The sequence below is a fragment of the Meles meles genome, chromosome 4 (genome assembly GCF_922984935.1).
Source record: "Meles meles chromosome 4, mMelMel3.1 paternal haplotype, whole genome shotgun sequence".
Taxonomy (NCBI): Eukaryota; Metazoa; Chordata; class Mammalia; order Carnivora; family Mustelidae; genus Meles; species Meles meles.
Genome location: NC_060069.1, coordinates 49,439,400 through 49,454,098, shown reverse-complemented (window position 1 = coordinate 49,454,098; position 14,699 = coordinate 49,439,400). Strand labels below are relative to the sequence as shown.

The following is a 14,699-nucleotide window of genomic DNA, read 5'->3' as shown; positions in this document are numbered from 1 at the left end:
ACTGTTTGCTGGTGGTATTCAATTATTTCTTTGCACTGGTTGAGAGAACAGGGGATGAGAAATTCAGAAAGTGGAAAGACAAAGTTCAGACAGAGTCAAAAGACTCCTATCAAACCCAGAAATCGAGAGAACCAGTGTCAGCATTTAGGGGAGAGCCCTAAATACCATTGTGCCCATGATACTAAAAATGAGAGCGTATCAGAGTGAGAATTTTTCACACCCCATCATTTCATAGATGGAAGCATCGAGACCCAATAACACAAAGTAACCTGTTTAGAGATGCTCTGTGAGTTAGCGTAAGAAGTGTTTTCCAGATCTCAGGTTTCTGATTCTGGTGCAGGGCTTTCTCTATTACCCTGACACCAGGTTCAGCATAATTTTTAAGGGCTCTAACATAATAGGGCAAATAAAATTCAAATTAAAAAATTTTGTAATCACCTCTCCTCTTCCTCTGCCTACTTTTGGAATAATGCTGAGCTGGGAATTAATTCAGAAGAAAAATCAGACTAAGTCTAGAATTTAACACAAATGGGCTTTATAAGCCAAATGAATAATCTAACCTTAAATCTGTCTTGGCAGTTGTTTCTGATACAGATACTTAAACACATCTGTTTTGGGGAAGTTGAGAACAGGCATGCTTGCTCACCTTGATTTATAGATAGAGAACTTGATAGACACTGATATGTGGTAGGGTTCTAATTCAACTTTCAAACAACACAAGTTTATTTTTAAAGCTGTGAAGTACTGAGTACTTACTATATACCAGTAGGATGCTTTAACATGCATTACTTAATTTAATATGCATGACTTAACTTAATCTTTCTAATGAATCTGTGCGGCGAGTTTAATTATCCTCATTTAAGAGGTGAGGAAAATTAGCTTCTCAAAGATTAAGCAAAAAACCAGAGTTGTATGGCTAGTATGTGGCCAAGTAAGGATAAGAGCCCTGGTTGTTAAATATTTGAAGCTTCTGCTCTTAAACACTACACTATAAAACCCCTTCAGGGTATTTTTCTTTCAATTTAGAAATACAGAATGTTATAAAGAGCAGCAGTCCTATGAACAAGCAGTCAACTGCCAGAGGCATTGGATAGACTGATGGGCTGGCCTCACATTTGTGGTTTTGAATTTTCCATTTACTTATTCATTCATTTAATGTTTACTTCTTTAACCAGGTCCCATACTAGATACCTGGGGCATGTTCTGGAGAAATATTTAGAAAAGAAACAATCGAGGAAGACATGAAAGCAATTTATTTTAAAATCTGAGAAGGGTATTTCATGTACTCTTTGGGAAGCAAAAACACTGGTTGAATCTCCATCCAATAACATGGAGGCTACTTTTCATGTTCTATTTGTCTCTTTGCTTGTCTGAAATGAATGAAATGTTGTAAATGACTCTCCATTGAGCTATGAGCCTTTGCAGGAAGAATTGACAAACTGTGCCAGGAAGTTGGGCAAACTTTATAGAAAGAACTGCTCTTGGAAATGGGTTATGAGAGATGAGGGCTACATGATTTAACATCATCTCTTTTTTGTTTCTTCCTCTTTAAAACAGGCTCTCCAAAAGATGCATTGCCTCCTCAGATCTATTCACCCAATGATCTTGTGGTCTACGAGAAAGAACCGGGTAATTATAGCTCTGCCTCTTAATTTCAGTTAGATTCTCTTAATGACAAGGAAGAAAATGTCATTTAAGTTAATGCATGCAAATAGAGGGTTTTGTAAGGAAACACATGAATTGAAACTGAAATGTTGTCAGAAACTAAGGCTGCTCTGGAGATTTGCTCCTCTGTCGGAGATCTCTCAGGCATCTTTAGGATTCTCAGCTTCTCTCTCCACAACTACTCCCTTCTTCCCCTGGCTCCTCTCTCCTGATTAGTGGTTTCTGTCTGATGTACACGTTAGCTTCTCACAGCTTGGTTTTCCAAGGCTGCGACGTGAGCACAAGATATCCTTTAAGCTTCTGCTTCACTGCAGAGGGGCAAGAGTTAGGGCTTAGAGGTGAGACTGTGAGTTTCACGGTTTAACAACTGGTAGAACTAGTATACCCTGATTAGAATGCTGTGGGGTGTTCCCTGTGGCTATCTGGGTCTCCTTTTAAAAAAGGAGGTTTTTTTAGTTTTCATAATTTTCCATTCTGGACAAAAATCATTTGCAACTGACCGAATAAGCCATCGTGTGTTATTCTTCTGGCTCAAAACCTCCCACAGTTAAACTGAAAACCATAGAAAATTTTACAATTTTCTATATTGTATCCTTTACAATAAACTCTCTCCAAACCCAATGAGAGGTGTAAAAGAGCATATTTTTTAAAATGTACTAAAGATAACAGAGGTTGTGATCAAATGCAGGTAGAGCACAATGATGCCCTCCCAAAACTAAGATAAGGTTTCAAATAGCAAGCTGCCTGTAAAAAAAAAAAAAAGAAGAAGAACCAAAGGGGCCTGCCAACTCCAAATGGACCAAATTTCCTAGAATTCATAGTGGTTTTGTAAAGTGAACATTCTTCCTGCTATCTGGGTAAACCCTTACTAATGATCTAGTCTACCTCTCATATGGTTACACACTCTATGTTCATGTTATCTTCTTGCATATTAACATAGAAACTGAAAGGGAAAACATAAGAATCATGCATTAGAAGAGGGGGTGGGGTAGGACCACTCGGTGAGATAAACTTGCTTTCAAATTTGGATGAAAATATAATTTGTCATCTCAGCCTGCACACTTTTTGAGAGTGAAAGCAGTTGATATCAAGAACTAAGAAAAAAAAAAATAAGAAAAAGAAAAAAAAAAAAAAGAACTAAGAAAGCAAGCATAGAACAGAGCTGTCCTGGGTAAACAGGAATGGAAGTCAGTCTCCGTCAAACTCTGGTCTGCCACTTATTACCAGTTTCATCTAGAAAGAGCAGCTAACATCTTGAAGCGTCAGTTTTCACATCTATAAAACAGGAATTAAAAAATACCCCATGATATTTTGTTAAAATTGTATAAGACCGCTAGTAAGCATAAACACTGAGCACCGTGACTATATAAAGTTCTTAGTGAGGGTGCTGCTGCTCTTCTTATTGTTATCATTTTCTGCCTGGAGATCCTCCTGACCTCATGTTCCATCTCAGGAAGATAACATAGATTTGTTATTTATAAATACTAGTATTTATAAAGATATAAATTTTTGTTATATATGTATATACGCATACACACGTATATATGTACATTGTCTTTAAACTTATTGACCGCATCCTGACAACCTGAGCATTTCAAGATGTGGCCTGCCCCTGAGTGTTGGCACTGCCCATCTTTTCTGGGCCAAGCACCAAAGGTCTGGAGAATCTCTCCTTAGTCACTGTTCTTGAGGGAAATAACAAAGGTTAGGGGTAGTCCAGGGAAGTTTCGGGCTAAAAAGGATGTGGTCAGAGCCTCTTTGAACAAATACTGTGGTACAGCGTATATGGATTGTATAAAAAAGATTGCCATTCTGGAAAGTTTGCATAAAACTGCTGTATTTCTTTTCTTGGTTTGTTTATTTTGCAATGAGGTATGGTACGGTACTATGGTAGGCCACTTGACACTTACTCAGAAGTAGAGTTTTAAGTACACTTTTATAGCTTCTGATTAGTCACAGAGTGAAACCAGTGGAGCCTTGTGAAGGTTACACACTGATGGGTTAACTTGTTTTTTTAGGAGAGGAGCTACTCATCCCCTGTACAGTCTTTTTTACTTTCCTGAAGGACGCTCGCAATGAAGTTTGGTGGACCATTGACGGAAAAAAGCCAGACGACACCAATATTGATGTAACTGTTAATGAAAGGTACCATTGGCTCAGACAAGGGGTGATCAATGCTTGTCCCTCAGTTGAATGCCTTCTGGTGTATACTGATCATTGAAAGTAAAAACTCTGACTTTGGTGCATCATTACCAAAAATCTGCAAGATTCTCAAGTCTTTAGTGGCCACATCCCAAAGTAGGATCCCTGGACTTGCAATTGAAGATGCAGATATCTTCTGATGGTCACACATTCATGATTCCCACTTGAAAGTAGATGGGATGCGGGATGCCTGGGTGGCTCAGTCGTTAAGTGTTTGCCTTGGGCTCAGGTCATGATCCCAGGATCCTGGGATTGAGCCCCGCATTGGGCTCCCTGCTCAGTGGGGGGTCTGCTTCTCCCTCTCACACTCCCCCTGCTTGCATTCCCTCTCGCTCCCTCTCTCACTATGTCTCTCTCTGTCAAGTAAATAAATACAATCTTAAAAAAGAAATAAAGTAGATGGGATGCATAGTCCACATGAATGAGAGGCCACAATACAAGGCTCTGAATACATGAAAGCTGGTCGGTGTGGCCCTGTTCTTTTCTTTCTCCAGTCTGGAGTCTAGACCTCTATTATCATGCCTCAGATAAATTGTGTTATTTATCTTGTCTTGCTATCTTCCTCCTCATTCTTAACTCACATAGCATGTCACGTTTATAATTGATAGTTTTTTTTTTAATATTGAATAAATACATTCACATTCTTTAAATTTTATTTTTTTTATGAGGTGGTAATATAGTCCACTCTTAAAATAACAAGCTGGGTCATTTTATTTCTAAGTAAATATAACTTTTTTTGAAGGGTGTTAGGTCGACAAGGAGGAAAATATGGGTCTTTGAAGATAAAAGATCCTCTTGTAAATGAAGTACACAACTGCAAGACAATTGGTTCATGGCAATAATAAATAAAAATCAGCAGCCGACCAGCTACATGACAAAGTAGTTCTAAGATGGGAGCCTTCACATGATATACAAATGGATCTTTAGCTATTTGAACTTCTGGGATTCAAAAGCTAGGTCATTCCTCGTAGTAAACTTAGACTTTGTGCAGAAGTTATAAGATGTCTGCTTTACAATAAGTGCTTTGCGAGATACTTCGTCCCTAACTGAGTAGATTTTATCAGAGTAAGAGTGATAGAGCAGAAATTTCAATATTTTGTGATAAATGCAGTGACTGGAGAATATTGGATGTTATCGGAAGCTTTAGTTGAAGATTCCCGTCAGTTTTAGGGGATTAAGCAGTGCTCCTCAGATGGTACAGTACCTAAATAAAGATTTGAAGGATGAGTAGAAATAAACTAGGTAAAGAAATAGAAAGAATGTTCCTGGTAAAGGAACCTCATGTGCAATAGCTGGAATTTAGAGAAGCAGCACATATTTAAAGGTACAGAAGGAGCCTCCTGAAACCGGAGCAGTTTTTGCAGAAGGAATAGATTAAAGATGTGGCTGGAGGCACAAAGGGAGAGTTATTGATCCCTTCAGGATTTCTGAATATTGTGGTTCCTATCCTCATAATAATAACGAATGAATGATAATGAAAGTCATGCTCTCTGTCCTCACTGCTGCTGCAACACAGCTCAGTGCCCAGAGTGGAGGGGTGCAGTTCAGTTAAGGCTAAACCCATCACAACCCTTGACCAAGTTCTCATGACTGATGGTCTGCCTCACTGGAAGGAGTACCTGGATGTCAGCTATAGGAGAGAGATTTTGTTTTCTCTTTGGAGCAAGTAGTTCCAAAGAATTTTAAATCTTAGTCTTGGATCCAAAGCACTTGATCTCTGGCATGCTGAGATTTGGATGTATTTTCATAAAGCGTCCTTGCTTCGAGAAGTCTCTTCTTTTTATATGTTAGGATTTAACCCATGGAGTTTCACCCTTTTTATTTTCTACTCTCTTTGCTCTTTTCTATTCTTTATTTGTATTCTATCTATGTTCAAAATCCAAGCTTTGGGAATCCCTGAAATGAATGAACTGTTGCTGGGGATGGTAGTAATAGCGTATGTGAATACGTATTAAGCATTGTTCTAACACTTACACATTGATGTACTCAGTCTTCAGAGTGCTTGAGCGAGTCAATACATGTGACGTACTGTGTAGGCATTGCTACTTACCTCTCTTTCAAAGGAGGAACTCAAGACTTGGAAATATTAGTTACCGTACCCAAAGTATGTAGCCAGTAAGTGGCAAAGCTTGGATGAAAACCCAGATGGATGTGGCCTCAGAAGCATCTCTCTACACTGATACAGAATACTGTCTCAGAAGTTTGAGGGAAGGAGACATTTTACTCTGAAGAGAGATCTGCCGTATGTTGCCAGCCCTGGGATTTGATCTAGATACTGGGGTTGTGTGTGCTATAGAAGGTAAAGAGTCTAGCACTGGAGCTATCCTCCCTTTGTGACCACTGGATCTCAGGCAACACAGCTCGAGGATGTTCTGGCTTTCCTCACTTGGGCGCCCTGTGGTTGTCTCATCTGATTCATTCCCAGAACATGGCTCTGTGGTAGCACTCATGCTTTGATTTTCTTTCCCCTATTTCCAGTATAAGTTTGACCCAAACCGAAGATGAAACGAGGACTCAGATTTTGAACATCAAAAAAGTTACTGCTGAGGATCTCAAGCGCAACTATGTCTGTCATGCTAGAAATGCCAAAGGGGAGGCTGACAAAGCAGCCAAGGTGAAACAGAAAGGTAATGGATGCCCTCAGCAGATGAGTCTGTGAACTCCAAGTGTAACAGTGTGGTGATAAGGAAAAGGAGAAGACAGTGCTCCAGCACCTAGCACATCTGGCACGTAGTAATGAATCAAAGGTGAATTGAAAAAAATCTTAAGGGATAGTTTCCATCTATGTGAAGACACTCGAAATATTGTTTTGTATACTTCTAGTAACTTGGTGCACAAATGTGGCCAAAAAAAAGCCATACGATTATGAAAATAAGGCATAATTTTTATCAGTACAGTCATGAAAAATGAAAAATAAAGAAATATTTAAAGCTACCAAAGATATAATAAAGCTGGTAGAATCCCATATAATTGGTGGATTGTAAAGACCCTTTTAGAAATCATTGATGGCAGAGTTCGAGGGTCATAAAAATGACCATACTATATGACTTAATACTTTTGGAATTTTTCCTGAACAAATAACAGAAAGAGAATTATGTACCCATCGCTATTCTTAGAAGCATTATCTATAATAATGAAACATTATAAATAGCGACCATCTAATTATATTCAAGTAGTTAAGGAAAATATGAAATATTTCTTCTCAAAAATATAATTTTAAAATGATCATTTTAAATACTATGTATCAGTATTCAAACAGATTTATAACATACCACTAGCCATAATTGCTAATATGAAAATTATTTAAACTATGACTTAAAGTAATGTAAAAGGATTTCTGTGTTGAAATTACTAATTTTTTATAAAATAAATAAAAGTGATAAAGCTCTCTTGTGTGAGCTGTTGCTACTGAAACAGACTGTGTCTAAAATTATCTTTGAGTCTCTCACCTAACACAGAACCCCAGACAATTACTCCCTTCAAGAATGTGTTTCAATGACCTAGAGAAAGATAACGATGATTTATCACACATATAGTCATGTCATTCAGAATCATTGTGGATCCTTGTGTCAGAGAGATCCTGTAATATTTATACCAAAAAAACAAACAAACCAAACAAAACAAAAAAAAACTCATAGCTATTACATTTTGCAGTGGGATTTAACCCCCCCCCTTTTTTTTAAAGCTGATGCAAAAACAGGCTTTACTATAACATTTCATTACAATTTAGAAGGTAAAAAGCAAAGTACTGAAGTCTATATGCCACTTAGGAAGTCTTAGTGGATTGGTTCTGGAGAGTTCATCATTTCTGCCCCTCAGAAGCCAGTGTCAAGCAGTGAGACTCAACCAAATAATATAAGGAAGTCTCCCAAATTAGTTCCTAAGAACACTACTAGGACTCTTTATAGTACTATAGTTCATTATTTGTACTCTAGACTCAGATGGCGTGTGTTGGAATCCTGGTTTCTGTGCATCCTAGCTCTGTGATCTTGAAAAAAATCACTTAACCTCTCTGAGCTTCAAGTTCTCTATATTTAAAGTAGGCAAATGATACCACTGTCTCATGAGATTGTTTTAAGGTACTCAGCACAATTACTGTCCTATATGCATGTATATTAAGTGCTCAACAAGTATTAAGTCTACTTATTATTTCCACAAAATTTTCACAGGTGTTATTTGACAAAGGCTTTTACAGTAAATAAAGTATCATTAAAGGCTAGGTTAGACAAAATCAATCAAGTTATTTTAGTCAAGGTCCCCTTGGAGTCTTTCACACTATGAAGAGTTGGTGTGAATATCTGAGGGGAATTGGAACATAGGAGGCAGGGTGTTTTTTTTTCCCAAATATATTTGATTCCTGAAGTATGGGGCATTTCGCAGGAGTCATTTTTTGAAACCTGTGTCCTGGGAAACAATTATGGAGGATGACATAAATTAATTACTTATTGTCAGATAGATATGATTAAACAATCAATTAAAATCGTGTTTGTTCTTGGAGTGATGCAGAAGTCTACCTGCCGGAACTATGTAAGTAGCTCGCTTTCACACAGGGCCATGCTCTGAATGGTTGAGTGTAAATGGCGTCAGGAATGTGAAATGACAGGTGCATTCACTAGTTTGGCTGATCTCTGCTGAAATTACATCAGTATTATGTAGAATCCAGCCTGGGCTGTGTACATCCTGTCATACCAGAAGTGCTGTGGGTTTGTTACTTGGCTCCTATTCTGGGCCAGGTAATGCTGGGATTCAGAGGTGATAATCTGGGTTCACATTCATACATTCTATGCATGAGTTCTTCTCTGGATTCATTGACAAAGCATTCTACGTCTTTCATCAAAAAATTGACAGGAAGGGCTCAGAATAAGAATTCACTGGGCTAGGTCTTTAGACAGGGCAATTTCATCTAGTCAGTTAAAGCAAAGTATGAAAGGAAAGGCAGCTAATGTAAATGTTTTAAACATGTGGTGATTTTATAATAGGAGAGAGGTAGGGACTAAGGCACAGTGTGTTGAACTTCATGAGAAACTGCCAAACCTATTTCCAAAGAGGTTGTACCATTTTCTACTTCCTCTAGCAATGTATATAAATTCCAGGTGCTCTACATCCTTACCAACTTTTGGAGTTGTCAGACTTTTCAATTTTAGCCATTGTAGTAAATGGGTACTAGTATCACGCTATATTTTTTTAATTTGCATTTTCAGATACTCATGATGTTAAGTACTGTTTTATGGACATTCTGATCATTAATAGTTCTTCCTTTATGGAGTATCTATTAAAATCTTCAGCCCATTTTGTTCTTGGGTTGCTTGTTAATATATATATGTCAGATATATGACTTTGTGAACATTTTCACCATTGTACAGAATTTTATTTTATTTATTTTATTATTTTATTTTATTTTATTTCGATGAGCAGAATTTTAAAACATTGATGAAATTCATTTTATCAATTCTTCTATTATGGTTTATACTTTCTAAATCCTGTATTAGCAATCTTTGATTTTTAAAAATGATTTTTAAAATCTTGATTTTTTTTTTTATACTTAGGCCTATGATTCATTTCAGCATTTTTATTTACACTGTGAAGTATGGATTAAGGTTTAGTTTTTTTGCTTTATTTTTGTTTTCCATATAGAAATCAGTTGTTCTAACCTCATATTGAAAAATCTCTCCCTTTTTTATTGAATTGTTTTGATAGCTTAACCTAAAAAATTAATTCTATGAGTGTGGGTCTATTTCTCCATTCCATATTCTATTCTATCAATCTGTTTGTCGTTAGTCCAATACTACTTTGTCTTGACTAATAGCTTTAAAGTAAGTCATGAAGTCAGAAACTATTGTCTTCCTCCTTTTTTCTCTTCAAAGATTAATCTAAATATTCTGAAGACCATATTATCCTTTCATATGGATTTTAGTATTGGCTTGTCAATTTCTACATGAGTCTGCTGGGCTTAGATTGGATCATATTAAATTTATAAACCAATTTGGGGAGAATTGAAATCTTAATGATACTGAATTTCCTAATCCAGGAACATGATATATCTCTCAATTTACTTAATTTTCATTGATTTTTCTCGGCTTTTTTCCCCTAGTTTTATTTATACAGGCTTCCACATGTTAAATTTATCCCTAAGTATTTTGTTTTTGTTGCTATTGTAATGGAATTTTTAAAATTCCACTTTTCAATTGCTCATTGATCATAACTAGAAATGAATTAGTTGATTTTTATGTTTTGATCTTGGTCTTTTGACTTTTCTAAATTCACTGCTTAAATAGGGTTTCTGCTTGTTTTGTTAGGTTCCTTAGTGTTTTCTATACACTTTATTGTGTCACCCATATATAAGCATACTTTTCCTCCTTCCTTTTCAAACATTATGCCTTTGATTTCTTTTTTCTGCCTCTTTTACTTTCTTGGACCTCCCAGTTCCATGATCAGTAGAAATAAGAGCAGCTGCACTTGGATTGTTCCCTATCTTAGAAGATATGCATTCAGTTTTTATATATTAAATATGATGTTAATTATAGGTTTTTTGTAGCTGACTTTTATTTATATGAGAGACTAATCTATTTTTTGTTTGCTTAGAGAATTATATATTCTCATGTGTGGGGTGTGTGTGTGTGTGTGTGTGTGTTTGAGTATCTGTTGAAATTTATCAAATTTTTGGCATGGTTTCATTTGACTTTATCTTACTTAGGGTTCTTTAAGCTTCTTGGTTCCGTGGGTTTATTTTTTTCATTTAATTTGAAAAAAACTTCAGCAGTTACTTCTTCAGATATGTTTTGCTCATTCATTCATTCATTCTTTCCTTTTCTTCTAGCAGCCCCATTAAATTTAGTATCGATCACTCAGGGATGTTCTACAGGCCACTGAGGTGCTCATTTTCATTTCATTCTTTCTTTTTTTCCTGTGTTTCAGTTTAGGTAGTTTCTAGCTTTCCACTAATAATTTCTTTTTTGATGTTAGTCTGCAGCAATTTTAATTTCAGAATTTTATTTTTCAGTTTTTGGATTTCCATTTCTCCATAAAAACATCCCTATTGATATTTCCTATTTGCTCTTAATGATGTCCACTGTCTTCTTTTTTAATTCAACAGGAATATTTATAATACTCATTTTAAAGTGCTTATTTGCTAATTCCATCATCTTTGTCAATTTTGATTTTTTTTTAAGATTGATTGATTTATTTGAGAGAGAGAGAGAGCATGAAAGCAGGGTGGGAGTGGCAGACGAGAGAGAATCTTAGGCAGACTCACTAGTGAGAGCAGAACCCAAGGTGGGGCTCGATCTTAGGACCCTGAGATCATGATCTGAGTCAAAGCCACTTAGCTGATAGAGCTGTCCAGGTGCCCCTCTGATTCTGTTTTTGTTGGCTGATTTTTCTCCTCATTATGGGTGTGCTTTTTGTTTTGTTTTGTTTTGTTTGCTTTTTCTTGTATTTTTTTTAACATATGCTGGACATTATGTATGTTGCATTATTGAGTGTCTGATTTTTGAAAGTGAGAATTGTTTTGTTCTCACAGGTAGTTATTTTGCTTGCTTAACAGCTTGCTTTTTTGAAGTGTTCTGCTTCCCATTGCTAGAGGACATCTGAAAAATAGCCTTTTCTTCAAGCTAGACTAGACATATCTAGACTATCTGGGCTCTCTACTAACACATGGGAGCTATCCAAAGTGTCTTTACTTTGGTCTTAACTCAAGTGTCCCCCAGCTCTGCATGTGCACCTTGAGTTGTTCAGCTCCCGGTTTCCTGGCAGCTGTTCCTTCCCTGGTAGTTTTTCTTTGACTGGCACCTGTTCTTTGCCTGATCTTATCAAGCGTCATCAGACCTATGCAGAGCTTTATATTTTTCCAAAGATTTGAGATCACCCTTGGAGATTTATAGAGCACTTTTTCCACACAATGTTCTTCCCTCTTTACCCAGCCTTGTAAACTCAGCCCAACTCCGTAGTTCTGAACTGTGATTTCTGAGTCCTTACCTGACCGTGATGACTGTACCTGTGGTTTTCCTTGTTCTCTGCGATAGTCTGAAAGTGACTTCAGGCAAAAAACCAGGGGGATGGTGGGGCTCAACTTTTTGGTGTCCTTTCTCACATGGATCACACACAGAACAACTACCTGTGGTCCACCTTAGGAAAAGGGCCGTTGTAAATACTACGGAGAGAAAGCCACTCCAGTATCCTTTCCTTCTCTAAGGCCAGAAGCTGAAGGGCAAAATGCACACATTTTAAAACACTATGATAGTCAAAGAAAGCAGGTCTGCTGGTTAATTCAGGGATAGGTCTCTGGTTCATCATCATCTAAATAAAGCATTCTAATTGTTTGTAATTCAGAGAAATGGTCATTACCTGGTTCCCCAAATTAAAATTCTCAGCAATTTAGTGAAGAATAGACACAGGTTCTGTGGCAGGAGATACTTGGAAGTCCAAGCAGCTGGTGTCAAGCTAAGAGCCCCAGTGGATAGCAAGGTCCCGACTCATGAAGAGAAAGAAAATAAGTTAGGTTCCCAAGGAGAAAGAAGATTGGAGACCAATCACTTGAAACAGGGAAAAAGACTGGAGCCAAAGTCCTGGACTGGTTTAACTCAGGGTGGTTAGCTGGAAATGGAGACCTTGGAACCTGTTATTACCATTGAACTGCAAAAGGAGTGGAGGAAATTCTGATTCAGGGAATCACAGCAGAGCAAGTGGCAAAAAGTGGCTCTATCCTAAGTCAATTATATGTGAGATCGAAGAGTGAAGCAGTTTAGGAGTGCAATTTGGTCAAATTGCATCACCCCTTCCTGATTGGAAACCCTTTGGTTTGGGATTACATCAGAGTAAAATCTGTATGCCAAAACAGCAGAAGTTACGGCTGGGGCAGACAGAAAATGTGGGCTGAGGGTCATCCTTTCCCTGAAAGCCAGCAAAGCTTTATATGAAAGCTTTTTTTACATTTTTGCATGTGATTCAAGCCATTTAGAAATTCAGGCTTGTGGATTATTTATATCATGAGTTCAATTAGTTAAATAGTATTAGGAACTTCTGGGTATCATCAAGATGGCCCCCACAAAATACAATCTGTAAATATGACACATGTCATGAAATGACCCAAAACCAAAGTAAAAATCCACACTAAAAATAAAATAGGCCATAGTAAAATGAATGTTGCAGAGGGAAATTTATGAGAGTAATTGATTTCTTGATCATTAGGCAAGGTATCTACTGATATTTTTTCTTATATCCATTTCAGGTAAGTGCATCCGCCAACCTCTTTTTCCCCCCCTCCCTATTACAAAATGTCCAGCCAGAAGGAGCCAAAATAACTGAGCAAATAATGAAGATGACAGTGGGAATTACCCCAGAGTACTGTTAACATAACATGTGCTCAGAAATACCGAGGACGCAGCAGTTTTCATGCCAGCTACCCAAACTGATCTTACTAAATTCTCAACAATTGCACTGACATGCTTTTGACATTCGGTGGTGGAGTTTTCTTATTGGGTGGCTCAGTGGGTTAAAGCCTCTGCCTTCGGCTCAGGTCATGATCCCAGGGTCGTGGGATCGAGCCCCACATCGGGCTCTCTGCTCCGCGGGGAGCCTGCTTCCTCCTCTCTCTGCCTACTCTTGATCTCTCTCTGTCTGTCAAATAAATAAACACCATTATTCATGGAATGAGCATGAGAATACCTGGTGGTAATTCCGCATTGGGGAGGTCCAGGCTATCTCTGAGATAGGATTAGCATCAGAGTTGAGGATAATGAACTTGAAACTCTAGGAACTTCAGGCTCAGCTCCAGACTGCTTACCATTTTCCCCTTAGGGGAAAATACCTGTTTTAAAAGGATTTTTTTTCCACTACTATTTGATCAATAATTAAACTCCATGGCAGAGCTCTGCAAAGATCTCTGGACTTTGGAGTCAGAAAGCCGGGATAACAATCCCAGCTTTGAACTAAATTCCTCTGTGCCTCACCTTGGCAAGCACTTAACACAAATGCTCAGGTGATCAAAAAGTCTTTTCTCATTACTTGAACCCATATACCTCTTCTGTCCCAGCCCAGCCTCTCAGTACTCCCCATCGCATTACCTTGCTTTATTTCCTTTATAGCATTGATCACTACCTAGCATTCGTTGTCCTATTATTTATTTCCTTGCATTAGAATATTAACCCTAACTGGGCAGAAACCCCTTTGGTCTGATCTACTCTTGTATTCTCAACAGCTTCTGGCAAATAATAGATGTTAATAAGTAATTGTCAAAAAGTAATTGTCAACAACTATTACATAATTTAAGCCACTCCTGGTTCAGATCCAAATATTCTCTTCCTTCTTCAAACACTTAGACTTCATTATCACAAGCTAATAAAGCAACCAAATGAAGTTGTTAATACATAGTAGTACGAGATTTCTTTTCAATGTTTCTGAAGTAGATGGTGTTATATCTGGAAACATTCATTGAGATCCTACGTATTCTAGGGGTCATTCCCTAGAATGAATGAAGAAGACATAGGCTTCCCTAGAAGACTATAAATGTACAGTTTAGTGAGGAGTGAGAGAGAATGGAGCAGCAGACTTGTAGACAAATTACAATATAATACAAATACTGTATAATAGAATTATGGACACTGAGAAGAGTAGGAATTTCTGTCAGGCAGATGTCAGGTTGCAAGAGGAGTTTTATTCTAGGAAAGCTTACACAAAATAATGACGTATGAGCATGGACTTGAAAACTAAAGAAAGAGAACTATTTTCACCAGAATTACAGCATGAACAAAGACACGAAGCAAAATCTCCCTCACGTTTTTGAGGGAAAGGTACTGATAAATGAGACAGTAGGGTGGTTGGTGGTTTGGTCATAA

The 14,699-nt window shown here is 37.5% G+C and overlaps 1 protein-coding gene across 3 annotated transcripts in view; it reads left to right on the top strand.

Moving 5' to 3' along the window:
* Positions 1-14,699, top strand: part of LOC123940311 (interleukin 1 receptor accessory protein) — a 126,487-nt gene that overhangs the window by 98,963 nt on the left and 12,825 nt on the right. For all 3 annotated transcript variants that reach the window (XM_046002993.1, XM_046002992.1, XM_046002995.1), the window contains exons 6-8: positions 1,558-1,629; positions 3,684-3,810; positions 6,346-6,494. In XM_046002993.1, the coding sequence (XP_045858949.1) occupies positions 1,558-1,629; positions 3,684-3,810; positions 6,346-6,494 (348 nt within the window). The remainder of the gene's footprint in view (positions 1-1,557; positions 1,630-3,683; positions 3,811-6,345; positions 6,495-14,699) is intronic.